General features: G+C 44.9%; 1 protein-coding gene across 2 annotated transcripts; it reads left to right on the forward strand.

Annotated features, from left to right (window-relative positions):
- The first annotated feature begins 1188 nt into the window (after positions 1–1188).
- LOC115200248 (RGM domain family member B-like) lies at positions 1189–13057 on the forward strand. 2 transcript variants are annotated; one of them, XM_029763153.1, is made up of 3 exons: positions 1189–1980; positions 7776–8293; positions 11987–13057. In XM_029763153.1, the coding sequence occupies exons 1-3, from the start codon at positions 1860–1862 to the stop codon at positions 12725–12727; spliced, it is 1380 nt and encodes a 459-aa protein (XP_029619013.1). In that variant the 5' UTR covers positions 1189–1859; the 3' UTR covers positions 12728–13057. The 2 variants fall into 2 exon arrangements, with proteins under 2 accessions (XP_029619013.1, XP_029619014.1); XM_029763154.1 differs by having other exon boundaries at positions 1195–1977.
- Positions 13058–21576: the final 8519 nt, after the last annotated feature.

The following is a 21576-nucleotide window of genomic DNA, read 5'->3' on the forward strand; positions in this document are numbered from 1 at the left end:
CACTTACACCCATACGCATACATATACACACACACACACACACACACACACACACACACACACACACACACACACACACACACACACACACACACACACACACACACACACACACAGCGTGACCACACTGACCAGCAGTGATGTTAATGTGAACAGAGATTCCCACTGGTGTCTAACTGTTCCAAACACCTGGCACATTCTGGCTGGACTAAGGGAGAGGATTAACACCCACACACACACATGCAAACACACACACACACCCTAGAAGAGTAGGAGAGAGAGAGAGAGAGAGAGAGAGAGAGAGAGAAGGGATGACAGAAAAAGAGAGGTGAGAGGGAGAATCATAAAGCAGAGAGGAACAGTTGGAGGGAATTCTATTTTTTCAAAAGATGTTTCATATGCAGGCTCAGCATTCCAGACATCAACAATGGAAATGAGATGCTGTGAAGGTGTGTAATATTCTCCTCTGAGCTAGTCTCCATAACAAATCTGTTTGGGTCTCAGTGGGACTCCAACACCCACGATGCCTCTGTCTCACCTGTCAGGAGATGAAAGACATTGTACACCTTGCTGTGGCATAAATCGGTTTGAGCATGTTTAATAGTGTCATCATAATCATGACCATTAGGGCTTGTAAAACTTCACTTTGTCTGTAGGTCTTTGTCTTACTTCTGGAAATGTATTGCATCAATAAATAATGTTTTTAAAATAACATGCACTATTCCTCTCCCTCTCCCTCTTTCTCTTTCTCCCGCTCTCATTCCCTCCCTGTTTCTCTTTCTCCAGGGAAGCCAAGGGGCTCTATTAGAGGCAGGTTTTGCGTCAATGGTATGGTTCATTCGCTAAGCGAACAGAGGAAGCAAAATCTGTTTCTCCAGCAGGTGGCGATTTTTATTTTATTTTTTCGCTCACCAAGCGAAGAGTTTGTGTATGGGAGGTGATGAAGAGTGTCGAATTTGGTTAACGAAACTTTGAATGTATTATTTGATACGTGAGGCTTATTTAATCAAATAGAATATCGCAATACTTAGCTTATTACGAGTTTACTGATATAAGTAGGACACGTGACATCCCGGCAACTTTGATTTAAAAAAAAACGCACTTTATATCGGAGTTGTGCCCGTTTTCACACACGTATCTGTCCTCTCATTGGCTAGAATGTTTCCAACTGATCTTGCCTCCTCCCGACTGCCTTCTATTTTAAATACGTTTGTTTTCATTGTTAGAGGGGCCACTTGAGTATCTGGTCAACAATGGATCATTTGTGGTATCCATCTGGGAAAAGGCTATATGGTCACTCCTGACCTGCAAATTGATATTTAATTTCAGAATCGGTTAAAATTTGGTTATGGTTAGGGTTAAGGGTTTGGTTAAAGTAAGGGTCAGTTTTAGATTTTAGTTAGTCGTTTGCAGGTCAGCAGTGCCCTTAAGTCTCTCCCATAGATCTGACGAACAGAGGAGAGGGGCAGGATTCTGAGGTGAGGTAGAGAGAGACAGAGAGGGGAGCTGAGGTTGATCGCTACAACAAGACTCAACTCAGTCAGGACAGAATACGCTGCTAGAGACACACTGCGGGGTCTGGGAAGGAAATCAGTCGCAGGGGACGAAGAAGGAGTGAAAGTGTTTATGTTGCTGGATGGACTTGTATTTTTATATCGCAACTTAGTTTTTCCTCTCCTTTCCTTTCCACCGCCCTAACGGATCGCATTCCGCGGAGCAGCTGCGCTTAATGCCCCTGCGCACTCGAGGAGGAGAAGGAGAGAAGAGGCCTGACTTCTCGGAAACCGCTCCGCCGCCCCTCACGCCTCTCCCCCGTGGCTGTCTGTCCCCTCTTCCCTCCTGGCCCTGTATGGACCGGGATGGGGAGAGCCGGATGTTGTTACCGCGGGGCTGAGCGCCTCGCATCCCCACCGAGGGTGCCCCGCCTGCGCCCGTTGCTGGTGCTGCTCCTTGCTCTCTGCTACGGGGCTCACAGAGGTGGTAACTATATAACTTCGGATGTTGTTCATTCTCGGTAGCCTAAATCGAGACCTAGTACCCTGTACGCCGTTCACTTCAGCGCGAGCGCTGCGAATGTGCCATAACAGTTATAGGCTAATGAAGAATGAATAACCAGTTAATAATGATACAACTAAGAATGTCCCACTGGGCACAGACGTAAATTTATCCTCTATTCCACGTTGGTTCAAACCATGTTGATTCAACCAGTGTGTGCCTAGTGGGGTGGGATTGGAATGAGTCTTCCATGTGGCTTAAGGGGAGTCTAATGGTGTGTATATCCTATAGGACTGTAGCCTATGGGAGTGTATTGCAATTGGACCTCCTGTCCTCTTCGTGTTATTGTTTGGTGCCTCTCTCTTTCTCTCTCCTGCGGACCGCAGTAACGCAGCAGTTAAAAGGTCTCCCGTGTTTCTCCAGAGTTTCTCCCGCGGTGTCTCTGCCGTGGGACGCTAATGGCTGATAGAGAAAGGAAGGGTGGCTGTGCAGATATCTTGGTGGAAGGTCCTCAGCAGCCAGGCTAACAGATTATTGTTGACACGTTTTAAAATAATAGAGGTGTATAATAATAATATTTGGAATGTAAATTATAATTGTGTACAGTTATGTCACAGAATTATACGCTTTACTTTTACTTTTAATACACAAAGGAAATAGTAGAATATAATAGGACCACATGGAGACTCTAGAATAGAATAGAACAGAACCTTATTGTGACAGTGTAAATAATCATTTGTTATTAATTTAATTACTTATATCAATAAAGGTAAAAAGAAATAAATATAACTATATAATCTAGAATAGAATATAACAGAATACAATCATACAGAAACTCTAGGATATAGAGAAATATAATAGAATCAAAATGATGTAATAAAGTAGAATAGACAGAGGAAAGCTCTTTGGGTGCTGGTAGGCTAGGCTACTTGAAGCCGTTGTGCCCATACAGAGAGCCATGTTCTGGGCTGGCACTGCGACAGCCCACCACCCCTCTGGATTTCCCCCAGACCCCAGGCCCTGCTGTGCAACTCGTGCTCAATGACTGTGTGTGTGGTGTGAGTGTGTGCAGCAGGTAATTAGTTTAACACGGTCCCAGACAGCTGGACATGACACTGTCTGTGTACAGTTCTCTGCAGTAGGAGGATGAGGACTGGTTAAGAAGCATGAAAAGCACTGTGATGCTCCCTGCCAATAAGAATTACAATTTAAAATAATCGAATCTATTTAGAAGGTCCTATTTCACTTTTGTAAGTTTGTTCATGACACCATAAAACACCATTGATAGTATAATTCCATTTAACTGATTCAACTTTTAATTGATCAGCATGTCCTGTCTCATTGGGGATGTCAGATGTTGCAACGAGGAGATATATACAAAAACAAAACAACAATTCTTGTGAAGAAACAGTGACTTGGTGTGTTTTATGGTGTTGTTGGTGTGTGTAGCTAGCTTGTAACAAAACTTGGTCCGTGGGTTATTGGGCTGATGGTGTGTGGTCTGTGACTGTGTGTTGATGGTGTGTGTAGCTAGCTTGTAACAAAACTTGGTCCGTGGGTTATTGGGCTGATGGTGTGTGGTCTGTGACTGTGTGTTGATGGTGTGTGTAGCTAGCTGGTCTGTGTGTTATTGTGTTGATAGTGTGGTGTGTGTCTTGCTTACTGGTAACAAGGCTCCACAGCTGTCTCATGGTGCTCATGACCAGCGGATGCAGCAGACCAGCCAGGGAGCTATGACTTCTGATCCTGATATTATGTTGCAGCGTCATTACCGCCAGCCGTCCACACTATTTACCGTTATTCAGCCCTGTGTGTGTGAGCGAGAGAGGGGACTGAAACGGAAGTGTGTGTCTCTGAAGCGGAGGCCAGAGCAGCTGTGTATTGTGCCACAGTCAGTCACAGTTATCAGTATGTTCAGACCAGACTCACTGCACAAAGACCTGTGTGATCAGAAAGACCTGTGTGATCAGAAATACCTGTGTGATCAGAAAGACCTGTGTGATCAGAAAGACCTGTGTGATCAGAAAGACCTGTGTGATCAGAAAGACCTGGAGACTTACAGTACATGTGTTTGGCATAGAGGTTTAATCTCAAGATTCAGCCTGAGAATGAAACTGTTTAGTTGTTCACTGTATCTGTGAGTAACTCTCGTGTGTGTGTGTGTGTGTGTGTTTGTGTGTGTGTGTGTGTGTGTGTGTGTGTGTGTGTTTGCTGCAGGGGTTTGAACCAGAACAGAACATTGAAAGTGTGTGTGTGTGTGTGTGTGTGTGTGTGTGTGTGTGTGTGTGTGTGTGTGTGTGTGTGTGTGTGTGTGTGTGTGTTTGCTGAGGAATCGTGTTAGTATTTAACACAATGAAGGGAGATTCTCATCCGGAGTGTGAGTTGGAGGTGTTATGTTGTGGACCCCCCTCTAATACTCAGCACACTGCTGCCACCACCTGGTTGGCCCGGGTACTGACACACACACACACACACACACACACACACACACACACACACACACACACACACACAACCCTCTCACCACACAGCCTTGAGAGAGTGAGAGTGTTGGTTTTATGCAAACATTCTTCTTTCTGTTATCCCTTCATCTTATGGTTCAGGGCAATCATACCAGTATAACCATGGATGTGTTTGCTTTACCTCTGTATGCACCATGGGAACTGGGCATATTGTTAGCATAAGTTCTGTATGACGTGTGTGTGAATAGGCCTATATTGTGTGTGTGTGTTTGCTGCAGGGGTTTGAACCAGAACAGAACATTGAAAGTGTGTGTGTGTGTGTGTGTGTGTGTGTGTGTGTGTGTGTGTGTGTGTGTGTGTGTGTGTGTGTGTGTGTGTGTGTGTGTGCTGCAGGGGTTTGAACCAGAACAGAACATTGAAAGTGATCTCTAGTGGTTCAGAACAGAACATTGAAAGTGATCTCTAGTGGTTCAGAACAGAACATTGAAAGTGATCTCTAGTGGTTCAGAACAGAACATTGAAAGTGATCTCTAGTGGTTCAGAACAGAACATTGAAAGTGATCTCTAGTGGTTCAGAACAGAACATTGAAAGTGATCTATAGTGGTTCAGAACAGAACATTGAAAGTGATCTCTAGTGGTTCAGAACAGAACATTGAAAGTGATCTCTAGTGGTTCAGAACAGAACATTGAAAGTGATCTCTAGTGGTTCAGAACAGAACATTGAAAGTGATCTCTAGTGGTTCAGAACAGAACATTGAAAGTGATCTCTAGTGGTTCAGAACAGAACTGTTCAAATCTTGAGAAACGGTAAATAATTGTATTTTTTGTTCCAAAAAATATTCCTGGTGTCTAGTATATCATTGTGTAGATGATTGGAGTTATGATGATAGTAATAGCCTAAACACATTCCAACCCATCATCATGCTCAGTGCTTCAAGACAAACCCCCTCCATGTCCACCGCTTTCTCCTGCTCTCTCCCCACCCGTGGAATTTCAATCACATCTCTGCCTGCACTTATCTGTCCATCATACATGTAAACAACTAGCTTACCCGTTCCATAGCAAGATGCTCTATCCATGCTAATTGGTGGGTGGTAAATGAATGAGCTAAATGTAGAAACTATGTTGATTTCCCAGGGAACAGTGAACAGTTACTTTTGTTTGGTTGGAAACGGTTCAGAACTTTGTAATGCTGGTTAGAACACTGGAACGGTACAAAATAAATAGGGGTTCTACTCAGAACGGAATGATTCCAACCCCTGGTGTACTGGTGTCTGTTAGTAAATCATGCCGTAATCAGGTGAGCTCTGACAGTGTGTGTTGTTGGCAGCGGAAGCAGAGACAGTATTCTCTCAGAGATAGGTATAAGTGTGTGTGTGTGTGTGTGTACGCATTAGAGAGCCTCTGCCCTAATCTAATAGTTGCTCTCTGTGTCTGATGCATTAGGCCTGGCATCTTCTCCTCGTATCTCTTCTTTTCCTCTCTCTCCCTCTTCTCTAAGCCTTAACAGGCCTCTCTTTTCCAAGCCTATATGAACTACTGCTGCAGTGCATTGACCAAAATGCTGCACTATGTAGGAAAACATTATCGCTGGCTGAACCATCTCTAGATGGCCTTTACTGCTGTTTAGATGTAATCAGTGAATCATTCCAACGTGTTTTCTTTTCCTCCGTTGGCTAGAGGCCGGGGGCAGAGGTCACTGCAGACTCCAGCCTGACACTGAGAGCTCTGAAGAACTTCTAGGTCATAGAGTTGGCTAACACACTGCAGACTCCAGCCTGACACTGAGAGCTCTGAAGAACTTCTAGATCATAGAGTTGGCTAACACACTGCAGACTCCAGCCTGACACTGAGAGCTCTGAAGAACTTCTAGATCATAGAGTTGGCTAACACACTGCAGACTCCAGCCTGACACTGAGAGCTCTGAAGAACTTCTAGATCATAGAGTTGGCTAACACACTGCAGACTCCAGCCTGACACTGAGAGCTCTGAAGAACTTCTAGATCATAGAGTTGGCTAAGACACTGCAGACTCCAGCCTGACACTGAGAGCTCTGAAGAACTTCTAGATCATAGAGTTGGCTAACACACTGCAGACTCCAGCCTGACACTGAGAGCTCTGAAGAACTTCTAGATCATAGAGTTGGCTAACACACTGCAGACTCCAGCCTGACACTGATAGCTCTGAAGAACTTCTAGATCATAGAGTTGGCTAACACACTGCAGACTCCAGCCTGACACTGAGAGCTCTGAAGAACTTCTAGATCATAGAGTTGGCTAACACACTGCAGACTCCAGCCTGACACTGAGAGCTCTGAAGAACTTCTAGATCATAGAGTTGGCTAACACACTGCAGACTCCAGCCTGACACTGAGAGCTCTGAAGAACTTCTAGATCATAGAGTTGGCTAAGACACTGTGGTCTGCAGCCACCCTCAGCTTTTAGCACTTCTTCATGATGCTGTCTCTGAGCTCTTAAAGATGCACTCAGGAGTTTTCTTTCCCATGTGGGGGCATTATTTTTGAGGCAATATCATAAACATGGCAGTTTGGAGAAGGACAAGCTTTATCAGGCAGCAGAGAATATTATGTAACAGTTATCAGATGTGGATGTGTGCGATCTGTTATTCTTTCACTCTCTAGCTCAGTCTTATCTCTGGCTCTGTGGGAAGGTCTGCAAGTCTCTGTCTCAGTCTCTCAGCGCGGCTCTTTGTTCTGGTTTATAAAAGTCATAAAGTGGTGTTACTGTACACACACACACACACACACACACACACACACACACACACACACACACACACACACACACACACACACACACACACACACACACACACACACACACACACACACACACTTCACACACTGTAGCCTGTTCTTTCTCTGCTTTATTGGTCTAATCTGACCAGGCCGATAGTGTTGTGTGTGTTTATTTGTGCCATAGAGATCAAAGCCTCCTTCACACCCCTAACCAACCTGACTCTGTGTGTGTTTGTCTGTGTGTGTGTGTGTTTGTTTGTGTGTTTGTGTGTTTGTCTGTGTGTGTATGAAGACGAGAGCTTCCGTGAAGATGTAATGTATGTCATACCAACGACTATGACTTTCTGTTATAGCCACATATCATCTGTACCACATGTTCTCTGTCTTTGGTACCACGAATGAACATGGATATTCTATATGACATTAATAGCCTGTCAATAGATATGGTATTGCTACCCTGCCAGGGCACTGGTACTGTATTAGTGCTGTCATAATAGAACTGAAATACTCTTATAGTTGTACTATAGTACTGACAGTTAGTATGTGTGTGTTTCTCCAGGTCATTGCCAGGTGGCCACCCCTCAGTGTCGTATCCAGAAGTGCACCACAGACTTTGTGTCCCTGACGTCTCACCTGACCCCAGCGCTGGATGGCTTTGACGTAGAATTCTGTAAGGCTCTGAGGTCCTACAGCGCCTGCACCCAGAGGACAGCCAAGTCCTGCAGGGGCAACCTGGTCTTCCACTCTGCCGTCCTGGGCATCTCAGACCTCATGACCCAGAGAAACTGCTCCCGGGACGGGCCCACCTCCTCCACACACCCCGAGATGCAATCAGAGCCCTGCAACTACCACAGCCGCACCCAGCACGCTCTCACACACCCTCACACACACACTCACACACCGCCGGGGTACCTGTTCTGCGGGCTGTTCGGGGACCCCCACCTGCGGACGTTTAAGGACAGCTTCCAGACCTGCAAGGTGGAGGGGGCGTGGCCGCTTATTGATAACGACTACTTGTCCGTGCAGGTGACCAACGTTCCAGTGGTAACAGGATCCAGCGCCACGGCGACCAATAAGGTGAGGGGACCTCATTACTGTATATATATATAAAATCTCCTTCCTACATACTTCAGAAAGGGTGCTAGTCCACAAAGTAGAAAGCGATACACTTATAGATACAGGAAGATTGTTTTGTTTCAATATAAAACATAAATAAATGTACTAAAAGTATTATTTGGAGCATGTTCCATCTTGTAGTAGAGGAAAGGTATGAAACACACAGAACAGACCCTACTATGGAGCCCTGAGGTACTCCCTCTGTAAGACGTCTGATAGATGAATGTTCTGACCCAGCTCTCCACTGAAGCAGCAGGACTCTGAGGATGTAGTATACAGTGAAGGCTGGGACGGAAGAAAAGAGGTTGAGGTTGGCGTACAGAATAAACAAGCTGCTTGGTATGAAGAGCTGTGCAGCTGAAGCCAGAGCTGTTCTCATTGAGGCAGAAAACACACACACACACAGTCTCACTCACAGGTGCGAGGAGAGCAGAGCAAACAGTTGAGTCTTGTGACCAACACTTGTGACTAACGTGGTGTTGGAATCCTAACTTAACTAATAGCTGCTTATAGCATGACCCCTAATACCCTGGAATGAGGAGCGTGAAAGAAACCACTGTGTGTGTGTGTGTGTGTGTGTGTGTGTGTGTGTGTGTGTGTGTGTGTGTGTGTGTGTGTGTCAGCAGTGGGCCCAATAACTTTCACACACATATGGCCTGAAGCAGGTTACTGTCGAGAGCGAAGGGCACCATACCATAAACAACAAAATACACACACACACACACACACACACACACACACACACACACACACACACACACACACACACACACACACACACACACACACACACACACACACACACACACACACACACACACACACACACAGGCTGAGAGTGTTGTTAGATGTCATTAAATCCATTTTGTGCCTCACAAAGGCATCTCTGTGGTGGCCAAGTGGCCATGCAGTCCCCCCCACCCATCCAGGTGATAGTTATACTGCTACTGCTCTGACCCTGTGTCAGGGCTCACTATTAGTCAGAATTATTAACACACACACACACACACACACACACACACACACACACACACACACACACACACACACACACACACACACACACACACACACACACATTGATGTGTGACTGTGCCTGCAACAGGCCTAATGGCTGCCCAGACCTCATCTCTGTCAACCGGACAAAGCAGTCATTCATGCTAATGCTAATCCTATGACTGTGTGGCTATGGCCACAGCCTTGTAGATAGAAGGACCTGGCTAGGGCTAACACCATGCCACTGCGTCTGCCATCCCTCAGCCTGGGTGGGTTTGCTTAGCTGTGTCTGCTAATCACGACTGGTTAAAAAGTCATTTGGTCATTGCTAAAATGTATTCTGTGGAGAGTTAATGGCATGAGTGTAGCAACAGGTAATCTAGTGGTTAGAGTGTTGGACTAGTAACCCAAAGGTTGCAAGATCGAATCACTGAGCTGACAATGTAAAAATCTGTCGTTCTGCCCCTGAACAAGGCAGTTAACCCACTGTTCCTAGGCTGTCATTGAAAATAAGAATTTGTTCTTAACTGACTTGCCTAGTTAAATAAAGATCAAATAAAAAAAATTGTTTGTGTTTGTGTAAGAAAGAGTTAGGCTGAGCCCTTTGACAAATATGATTTCAGAGAATGCCAAGAGTGTGCAAAGCTGTCATCAAGGCAAAGGGTGGCTACTTTGAAGAATATTAAATATATTTGTTTAACACTTTTTTTGGTTACTAGTTTTGATGTTTTCACTATTATTCTACAATGTAGAAAATAGTAAAAATAAAGAAAAACCCTTGAATGAGTAGGTGTGTCCATACTTTTGACTGGTACTGATATTGTAGTATTTTACAATGAGTGTTCAAAACATTAAGGACACCTTCCTAATATTAAGTTGCACACCCCCTTTTTCCCTCAGAACAGCCTCAATTCGTCGGGGCATGGAATCTACAAGGTGTCGAAAGCATTCTACAGGGATGCTGGCCCATGTTGACTCCACACGGGAAACTGTTGAGCGTGAAAAACCCAGCAGCGTTGCAGTTCTTGACACAAGCCGGTGCACCTGGCACCTACTACCATACCCCGTTCAAAGGCACTTAAATATTTTGTCTTGCCCATTCACCCTCTGTATGACACACATACACAATCCATGTCTCAATTATCTCAAGGCTTAAAAGTCCTTCTTTAACCTGTCTCCTCCCCTTCAGCTACACTGATTGAAGTGGATTTAACAAGTGACATCAATAAGGGATCATAGCTTTCACCTGGATTCACCTGGTCAGTGTATGTCATTGAAAGAGCAGGTGTCCTTAATGTTTGTACACTCAGTGTACAGTGGCAAGAAAAAGTAGGTGAACCCTTTGGATATAGCTGTATTTCTGCATAAATTGGTCATCAATTGGCAGACAGATAGCCTAACATTCTCCTGCAAAATGTCTTGATAAACTTGGGAATTTATTTTTCCATCGATGATAGCAAGCTGTCCAGGCCCTGAGGCAGCAAAGCAGCCCCAAACCATGATGCTCCCTCCACCATACTTTACAGTTGGGATGAGGTTTTGATGTTGGTGTGCTGTGCCTTTTTATCTCCTTTTTATCTTTCCAAACAACTCAACTTTAGTTTAATCTGTCCACAGAATATTTGTCCAATAGCGCTGTGGAACACCCAGGTGCACTTTTGCAAACTTCAGACATGCAGCAATGTTTTTTTTGGACAGCAGTGGCTTCTTCCGGTGTCCTCCCATGAACACCGTTCTTGTTTAGTGTTTGACGTATCGTAGACTCGTCAACAGAGATGTTAGCATGTTCCAGAGATTTCTGTAAGTCTTCAGCTGACACTCTAGGATTCCTCTTAACCTCATTGAGCATTCTGCGCTGTGCTCTTGCAGTCGTCTTTGCAGGACGGCCACTCCTAGGGAGAGTAGCAACAGTGCTGATCTTTCTCCATTTATAGACAATTTGTCTTATCGTGGACTGATGAACATCAAGGCTTTAAGAGATACTTTTGTAACCCTTTCCAGCTTTATGCAAGTCAACAATTCTTAATCTTAGATCTTCTGAGATCTCTTTTGTTCGAGGCATGGTTCACATCAGGCAATGCTTCTTGTGAATAGCAAACTCAAATGTTGTGAGTGTTTTTTATAGGGCAGGGCAGCTCTAACCATCACCAATCTCGTCTCATTGAATGGACTCCAGGTTAGCTGACTCCTGACTCCAATTAACTTTTGGAGAAGTCATTAGCCTAGAGGTTCACATACTCTTTCCAACCTACACTGTGAATGTTTAAATTATGTATTCAATATAGACAAGAAAAATACAATAATTTGTGTGTTATTAGTTTAAGCAGACTGTGTTTGTCTATTGTTGTGACATAGATGAAGATCAGATCAAATTTGCTGACCAATTTATGCAGAAATCCAGGTAATTCCAAAGGGTTGACATCATTTTTTTTGCCACATTAGTGTTGTATGTCAGTGTGCAGTCAGTGTTCTCTTTGCTGCCTAGAATTGGGGTTTGAATAAAACAAGTTGGGAGGTCAGTATCCTTGCTGTGTTTGGATTGCAAGATGAACTTTATAAGATATTATAAAGTGTCTGGCAAACCTGTTTTAACCTGTTTCATACAAAAATCAAAGTTATTGTGTGCCTGGTCACTTTATGATGTTTGTGTGTCCATAGATCACCGTCATATTCAAGCCCTTTGAGGAGTGTACAGACCAGCGTGTGTACCAGGCAGTAACAGATGACCTGCCCGCTGCCTTCGTAGATGGTACCGTGAGTAGCGGGGCCCCTGACCATAACCTTAACGGAAATAACGGTGATTCTACCGGGAAAGTACAAGCGCTGTGGATCTCAGAGCATAGCCCCGGTCGCCACGTGGAGCTGCATGCCGGCTACATCGGCGTGACGATTATCGTACGGCAGCTGGGGCGCTACCTGACCCTGGCGGTGCGCATCCCGGAGGAGATGGCCCATGCCTACGACGTTACGCAGGACCTGCAGCTCTGCCTGAACGGATGTCCGACCTCAGAACGCATCGACCGGGGGGGTCACCTGCCTCTCCCTCTACCACATCCAGCGCTGGGTTTACAGCTCCAACAGCCACACGGCCAGGGCCAGTCCTCACACACACACTCCCACACGGCTCCCTACAGCGCCCCCCAGGGGTTCAGTATGGAGGGTGCGCGGGCACGCTGCAGGGAGCAGCTTGAGGTGCAGGATATTTATTTCCACTCGTGTGTGTTTGACCTCCTGACCACCGGGGACGCTAACTTCACGGCAGCGGCGTTCAGCGCCCTGAAGGACATGGAGAGTCTCCACCCCCATAGCGAGCGCTGGACGATCTACCCACCCAGCTCAGCCCACACCTCTCAGCCTATCACATGGCTCCTACTGCTCACGCTCTGTGCGCTCGGATAGGCACTGGTATAGCGTGTGTGTGTGTTTGTGTATGTGTGTGTGTGTGTGTGTGTGTGTGTGTGTGTGTGTGTGTGTGTGTGTGTGTGTGTGTGTGTGTGTGTGTGTGTGTGTCTGTGTGTGTGTGTGTGTGTTTGTGTATGTGTGTGTTGGCATAGAGCTCCTAGCTGAGCTGTAGGATAAAGTTCCCTCTTGATGCAGATCTAAGTTCAGTTTTGTGTTTTCGCCCTAATGGTTATGATTGGGGAGGGTAACCTAAGCTGATCCTAGATCTGTGTCTAGGAGAAACTTCTAACCAGAGCCCCTCTGGAGATTTACCCTTTTCTTCTTCTTGACTGAACACCCCGAGGCATATTACTGCCACAAAGGAGCTGCAAGCCCACAGGTCCAAGCCCCCAGGTCCAAGCCCACAGGTCCAAGCCCCCAGGTCCAAGCCCACAGGTCCAAGCCCCCAGGTCCAAGCCCACAGGTCCAAGCCCCCAGGTCCAAGCCCCCCAGGTCCAAGCCCACAGGTCCAAGCCCCCAGGTCCAAGCCCCCAGGTCCAAGCCCACAGGTCCAAGCCCCCAGGTCCAAGCCCATAGGTCCAAGCCCCCAGGTGGATTCTGAACAGATTCCATGACACTCTTGTACTATTCCCAACTCTGCTATGTGGGATCTAGCAGGCCTTGTGGAGATTAGGACCTATCTATATGTGAGGATAACACATATAAAGGAAGACCCAAATAAACACTCCCAACTTGTGTGTATATTGTAGAAACACACTCCAGACTGTAGATAGTGTGTGTGAGTACCGTATCCAGGTAGATAGTGTGTGTGAGTACCGTATCCAGGAACGCTGAATGGCGTTGACTTTTGGTTGTTATTTTGGCTTAATTTTGTTGTGATTGTTTTTTTTATACCTCAGACAGAGGAAGTTGATTTAACAGAAGCACTTTATTTATTTTTTGTTGCTAAATCCATACCAGTGTTCCCCCTCTCCCCTCTCTACCCCACCCCCTCAACCTTTCCCCCTACATGACACCCCCCCCCCACCAACAGCCCAAGCTGTGGATTTCATCTGCCATTTTCTTCACTCACAGTGCAAATCTCAAATGACACCTGATTTCCTCAATATGCACTTTTCACCAGAGGGACATAGGGAAACATAGGGCATGGTCAAATGTAGTGCATTATATAGGGAATAGGGAGCCATTTGAGACAATTAACCAGCTCACTAACACAGTGAGATGGAACCTCTGTATTAAAGCCGACATTCCAAAGGCAGTTGAGTTGATTTAGCCTCTGTTCTATAGTAAATACATTTTTCTGTTGAATGTATTCTGTATGGTACCAGAGTAGCTGTTAAGAACAGTTTCACACACCATTACCGTTTAATGTTTGGTTTTTCATTTACATTTTACAGTATGTCTGCAAATACAGGGTGTGTGTGTATGTGCTTGTGCGCAAGTTTGCGTGTTTTACCTGACTTGTCGTCTGAGGACTGAAAAGTCAGTCACCCTCAGCAACTCTTTTTATGAACATATTCCCTGTTTGTTCACACTGGTGTAATGACTATAACATGCTCTGACTACGTTTTCTTTACAGCTGGTGGTAACAATCCGTTACCAAACAGCTTTGACTCTCAGCTTTTCTATGTTGTGGTTTTCTCTTTCTATGAGTGTTCAGTTTGCTTTCAAAGACAAACGCATACAGCGATTCACCATACAAGTTCGCCAGTGTTCATACGTTCGAACATGATAATCACACATCCCCTCCAAACAACCCTGACCCCTTCCTACACATCTGTAACTCTTAGTAAACCTGCTATTGTAGATCAACTCTATTTTGGGCTGCTCCCCAACTGGACACATGGCTGAACTGTAGTAAACTGTAGACCAGGGTTGCACACTTTAGTTCCAGCCCAGCACTAACACACCTGATTCAGCTACCCAATATATTGATGATTGGTTGATTAAACCAGGTAAGTTATAGCTGCGCTGGAACAGAAGTCTGCGCACAATTCCCTACAGTAATAGTGTTGCCTACAGGCTGTAGATGGAGCACTGGGACTCCCACAGGCCGAGACGACGTCGCACACTTACAGATAAATCTACAATGCAGTGTCTGATGGAATATACTGTACATGCCTATTGCGCTCATATACAATTACAAAGCAGTATCTGATGGTAAATGAATGCTCAGTCTGCTTCTGGCATTGTGAATTATTAAGTTGTGTGTGAGTGTCCGTGTGGTGAAGAGTGACTGCTCAATGTTGAAATATGTAACTTATTTATAAACAGTGTCTGTTAGAGGAAGGTACGCTTCAAATTCTGGCTGTTTCAGATGGGATTGTACTGCCACCTAGTGGCGCTCCGTTGCTATGTCAGTGTTTTAATGGATGCACTAAAGAAAACTTTGGGGAAAAAATGAAACGTGTGCAAGTGTTTTATTTAAAAAAACAGTAAATGAAAAAGAGACCCATTGTTTCTTTTTCTGATTATTTGTTGTTGTTGTAAACAATGAGAAAAGGGAAATCAATCTACAGGCCAAATAATTTTGTTCTCAAACTTATTTACATTTTATTTACTTATTTTACGTTATTTCACATTGTCTCTGGTCTTAGTGTTTCTAACTGACAGAGAATTAGGTCAGCGCATAAGCCAATTGTCTCTGTATGTGTACATCTGTCTGAGGTGATCAGATACTGCAGGTTTGTTCACACAGACACACACACAGCTACAGTAACTGTCACCCTAACATTCACAGGGACACCTGCAACCTCCAGGTTTCTGAGAAGCACGCCCAAACTCATGAACACACACATGCACAGCTACTCCAGGAAACGCCCTCCACAGACCCTAGCCATTACTGGACAATGTCCTCTGTGGTGGTCATCATGGTAGAGGTCAGAAGTCATCCTTTCTGTGGACCATGGTCTCTCCTCTAAAGACCGTATAGAAGTAATCCTCTTCATCTACTGGCCATCTGAAAAAGGGAAACACTAACGTTACTATTACAGCCAACAGTTAATGTTATACAGTTGAACACCTTAGCCAAATACATTTAAACTCAGTTATTTCACAATTCCTGACATTAATTCCTGACATTTAATCCTAGTAAATATTCCCTGTCTTAGGTCAGTTAGGATCACCACTTTATTTTAAGAATGTGAAATGTCAGAATAATAGTAGAGAGAATGATTTATTTCAGCTTTTATTTCTTTCATCACATTCCCAGTGGGTAAGAAGTTTACATACACCCAATTAGTATTTGGTAGCATTGCCTTTAAATCGTTTAACTTGGGTTAAACGTTTTGGGTAGCCTTCCACAAGCTTCCCACAATAAGTTGGGTGAATTTTGTCCCATTCCTCCTGACAGAGCTGGTGTAACTGAGTCCGGTTTGTAGGCCTCCTTGCTCGCACATGCTTTTTCAGTTCTGCCCACACATTTTCTATGGGATTGAGGTCAGGGCTTTGTGATGTCCACTCCAATACCTTGACTTTGTTGTCCTTAAGCTGTTTTGCCACAACTTTGGAAGTATGCTTGGGTCATTGTCCATTTGGAAGACCCATTTGCAACCAAGCTTTAACTTCCTGACTTATGTCTTGAGATGTTGCTTCAATATATCCACATAATTTTCCTCCCTCATGATGCCATCTATTTTGTGAAGTGCACCAGTCCCTCCTGCAGCAAAGCACCCCCACAACATGATGCTGCCACCGACGTGCTTCATGGTTGGGATGGTGTTCTTCGGCTTGCAAGCGTCCCCCTTTTTCCTCCAAACATAACAATGGTCATTATGGCCAAACAGTTCTATTTTTGTTTCATCAGACTAGAGGACATTTCTCCAAAAAGTACAATCTTTGTCCCCATATGCAGTTGCAAACCGTATTCTGGCTTTTCTATGCCGATTTTGGAGCAGTGGCTTCTTCCTTGCTGAGCGGCCTTTCAGGTTATGTCGATATAGGACTCGTTTTACCTGTTTCCTCCAGTATCTTCACAAGGTCCTTTGCTGTTCTTCTGGGATTGATTTGCACTTTTAGCACCAAAGTACGTTCATCTCTAGGAGACAGAACGCATCTCCTTCCTGAGCAGTATGACGGCTGCGTGGTCCCATGGTGTTTATACTTGTGTACTATTGTTTGTACAGATGAACGTGGTACCTTCAGGCATTTGGAAATTGCTCCCAAGGATGAACCAGACTTGTGGAGGTCTACAATTTTCTTTCAGAGGTCTTGGCTGATTTCTTTTGATTTTCGCCATGATGTCAAGCAAAGAGGCACTGAGTTTGAAGGTAGGCCTTGAAATACATCCACAGGTACACCTCCAATTGACTGAAATGAAATTCGAATCCAAGATGGTGTAGGAGTCAGACGTCTTTATCCTGTTGTGTCCCTTGTATATATCTTTTTACATCTTTTTCTTTGCATATCTTTTAAAAATATTTTCCTAAACCTCAACGCCAGTTATTATTTTTTTCCCCATATCCCCGGATTCCTACCTGTAACGATTGTCGTCTGGAAAGGACCAAAACGCAGCGGGTTGTATACTCATCTTCTTTTAATAGGAGAAAGAAGGAAAACCAAACCAACACGTATACAAAAATCACAAAAATGATGAACGACGAAATACAGTCTTGTCATGCATAGACAGCTAAACAAGCACAACCTCCCACAAATCACAAACACACCCTAATATATAGAAATCTCAATCAAAGGCAACTAGACAACCCCTGCCTCCAATTGAGAGTCCACACCCCAATTAACTAAACATAGAAACAGACTAACTAGAAAGAACATAGAAATAGACTAACATAGAGCAGTGACCAAAAAACCCGGAAATAATAAATCAAACACCCTACTACATAAACCATCACCCCGAAACACATAAACAAAATACCCTCTACCACGTCCTGACCAAACTACAATAGCAAATAATCTTTATACTGGTCAGAACGTGACACTACCGCAAACTCTGAACATTTTCATCTAGATCTTCGCAACTAGCTAACCGCAATCCCGGGTGATTACTCCTGGCTAGCGTTTCCATCCCGGAGCAAGCACCAATTAGCCTGAAGCTAGCCCGGCCAGGGCTCCTGTGATACCACCGAAGCCCACTCCTGGGCTACAATAGCCGGACCCCTTCTACTGCCGGTACGGGGCACGGAACCCCGCCGATCCTCTACAACTGGAATACCGACATAATCTGCCCGAGGATTCCTACAGGCCCCTCAGGCGCGACGTCCACTGAAGGCCCATTCTGCTAACCGCGGCCTACTAGCTACCTAGAGCTACTTGGAACCCTACTAATTCCACGACTGGTCTATCAACGTCACCGCACGAAGAGGCAAAAACAGACTTACCTCCATCGCGACGTCCCCCAAAGGCTAACTTGCTATCCCCGGTCTGCTAGTTCTGTATTACTAGCTAAGGCTAGCTTTTTCAAACAGAAATTTGCATCCTGTAGTACTAACTCTTAAAAAGTTCTGGGACACTGTAAAGTCCATGGAGAATAAGAGCACCTCTTCCCAGCTGCCCACTGCTCTGAGGCTAGGAAACACTGTTTACCACCGATAAATCCACTATAATTGAGAATTTCAATAAGCATTTCTCTACGGCTGGCTATGCTTTCCACCTAGCTACCCCTACCCTGGTCAACTGCCCGGCACCCTCCACAGCAACCCGCCAAAGCCCCCACCATTTCTCCTTCACCCAAATCCAGATAGCTGATGTTTTGAAAGAGCTGCAAAATCTGGACCCATACAAATCAGCCGGGCTAGACAATCTGGACCCTCTCTTTCTAAAATTATCTGCCGAAATTGTTGCAACCCCTATTACTAGCCTGTTCAACCTCTCTTTCATATCGTCTGAGATTCCCAAAGATTGGAAAGCTGCCGCGGTCATCCCCCTCTTCAAAGGGGGTGACACTCTAGACCCAAACTGCAACAGACCTATATCTATCCTACCCTGTCTTTCTAAGGTCTTCGAAAGCCAACTTAACAAACAGATTATCGACCATTTCGAATCCCACCATACCTTCTCCGCTACTCTCAAGGTCCTAAACGACATCATAACTGCCATCGATAAGAGACATTACTGTGCAGCCATATTCATCGACCTGGCCAAGGCTTTCGACTTTGTCAATCACCACATTCTTATTGGCAGACTCGACAGCCTTGGTTTCTCAAATGATTGCCTCGCCTGGTTTACCAACTACTTCTCTGATAGAGTTCAGTGTGTCAAATCGGAGGGCCTGTTGTCCGGACCTCTGGCAGTCTCTATGGGTGTGCCACAGGGTTCAATTCTCGGGCCGACTCTCTTCTCTGTATACATCAATGATGTTGCTCTTGCTGCTGGTGATTACGCAGACGACACCATTCTGTATACTTCTGGCCCCTCTTTGCACACTATGTTAACTAACCTCCAGACGAGCTTCAATGCCATACAACTCTCCTTCCGTGGCATCCAACTGCTCTTAAACGTAAGTAAAACTAAATGCATGCTATTCAATCGATCACTGCCCGCACCTGCTCGCCCGTCCAGCATCACTTCTCTGGACGGCTCTGACTTAGAATACGTGGACAACTACAAATACCTGGGTGTCTGGTTAGACTGTGAACTCTCCTTCCAGACTCATATTAAGCATCTCCAATCCAAAATTAATTATAGAATCGGCTTCCTATAGCGCAACAAAGCATCCTTCACTCATGCTGCCAAACATACCCTCGTAAAACTGACCATCCTACCGATCCTCGACTTCGGTGATGTCATCTATAAAATAGCCTCCAACACTCTACTCAACAAACTGGATGCAGTCTATCACAGTGCCATCCGTTTTGTCACCAAAGCCCCATACACTACCCACCATTGCGACCTGTACGCTCTCGTTGGTTGGCCCTCGCCTCATACTCGTCCTCAAACCCACTGGCTACAGGTTATCTACAAGTCTCTGCTAGGTAAAGCCCCGCCTTATCTCAGCTCACTGGTCACCATAGCAGCACCCACTCGTAGCACATGCTCCAGCAGGTTTATCTCACTGGCCACCCCCAAAGCCAATTCCTCCTTTGGTCGTCTTTCCTTCCAGTTCTCTGCTGCCAATGACTGGAACGAACTACAAAGATCTCTGAAGCTGGAGACTCATATCTCCCTCACTAGCTTTAAGCACCAGCTGTCAGAGCAGCTCACAGATCACTGCACCTGTACATAGCCAATCTGTAAACAGCCCATCTATCAGCGCATCTTTCTACCTACCTTTATTTATTTATCTTGCTCCTTTGCACCCCAGTATCTCCACTTGCACATTCATCTTCTGCACATCTACCATTCCAGTGTTTAATTGCTATATTGTAATTACTTCGCCACCATGGCCTATTTATTACCTTAACTCCCTTATCTTACCTCATTTGCACTCACTGTATATAGACTTTTTGTTTTATTTTGTTCTACTGTATTATTGACTGTATGTTTTGTTTATTCCATGTGTAACTCTGTGTTGTTGTATGTGTCGAATCGCTATGCTTTATCTTGGCCAGGTCGCAGTTGCAAATGAGAACTTGTTCTCAACTAGCCTACCTGGTTAAATAAAGGTGAAATAAAAATAAATAAATAAAATTAGCCTATCAGAAGCTTCTAAAGCCATGACATCATTTTCTGGAATTTTCCAAGCTGTTTAAAGGCACAGTCAACTTAGTGTATGTAAACTTCTGACCCACTGGAATTGTGATACAGTGAATTATAAGTGAAATAATCTGTCTGTAAACAATTGTTGGAAAAATGACTGGTGTCATGCACAAGATGTCCTAACCTACTTGCCAAAACTATAGTTTGTTAACAAGAAATTTGTGGAGTGGTTGAAATAAGAGTTTTAATGACTCCGACCTAACTGTATGTAAACTTCTGACTTCAACTGTAGATCAATGATGTCTGAAAATAAATAGTCAGGGGATAGAGTTAGGAGTGGAGCAGATTTAAGGGTCAGGTAATCTCAGTTGAGTCATGGTGGACACACTATGCTCCCAAGGGGTCAAAGAGGTTTAATTAAAAAAAAGTCAACCCTGGTTAACCCAGAACTAAAATCTCAGGCCATTTTGGATCAGGGGTTAGAGGTAAGGGTTGGAGGTCAGGGGTTAGAGGTCAGGGTTGGAGGTCAGGTTTACGGTCTCACCACTTTCTAACAGCACATGCTGTGATCAGAGCATTAAAGATGGTGGTCTTTAGGAGGAGAAGCCTCAAGGCCTGTAGAGTCACCTGATCAGTCCATAAGCCATTGGCTGCAGAGAGAGAGGAACACAGCTGTAATAAATGTTTGTTTGTTTCAAATGAATGTTCTAACTTAATTCACTACCTCAATGGCAGTTTAGTTCTTGACAATGCTTACACTTACCTTGAAACACACTGTTGTGATGTTCATAGCAACTCTCTTCGTCTTCATCTGTAGAAAAAAGCTGTTCACCATCGCACTCTTTCAACAGAACTAGAATATTGTATACCAGGTTATTTGAAAGAAAGCACACACACACACACACACACACACACACACACACACACACACACACACACACACACACACACACACACACACACACACACACACACGCACACACACACACACACACACCCAAGCCCTACCTGTGAAGGTGGCATGGTGTGTCCTGATGACTCTGGCATGGCGGCGGTGACTGACAAAGCAGCTGTACGATGCCCATTCGCTGGTCGCCACGGTTACTATGGCCACGGCGCTGCGGCCACTGTCCTGTTCCTCCCCGGCCACACTGTAGGGAGCACTGGCAGGACTCACTAGATTACCATGTCAGAGAGAACAGAGGTGTCAATTCACTAGACTGTCATACTGGAAAGGGCAAAAACAGCAAGAA

Source organism: Salmo trutta, chromosome 9 (assembly GCF_901001165.1).
Source record: "Salmo trutta chromosome 9, fSalTru1.1, whole genome shotgun sequence".
Taxonomy (NCBI): domain Eukaryota; kingdom Metazoa; phylum Chordata; class Actinopteri; order Salmoniformes; family Salmonidae; genus Salmo; species Salmo trutta.

What these genes read in the sequence shown, in the direction of transcription:
- LOC115200248 (XM_029763153.1), top strand. Translation starts at nt 1,860, where the DNA reads ATGGGGAGAGCCGGATGTTGTTACCGCGGGGCTGAGCGCCTCGCATCC. An exon ending in CTACGGGGCTCACAGAGGTG is followed by an intron (nt 1,981 to 7,775) that starts GTAACTATATAA and finishes GTGTTTCTCCAG; the next exon opens with GTCATTGCCAGGTGGCCACC. An exon ending in GCGCCACGGCGACCAATAAG is followed by an intron (nt 8,294 to 11,986) that starts GTGAGGGGACCT and finishes GTGTGTCCATAG; the next exon opens with ATCACCGTCATATTCAAGCC.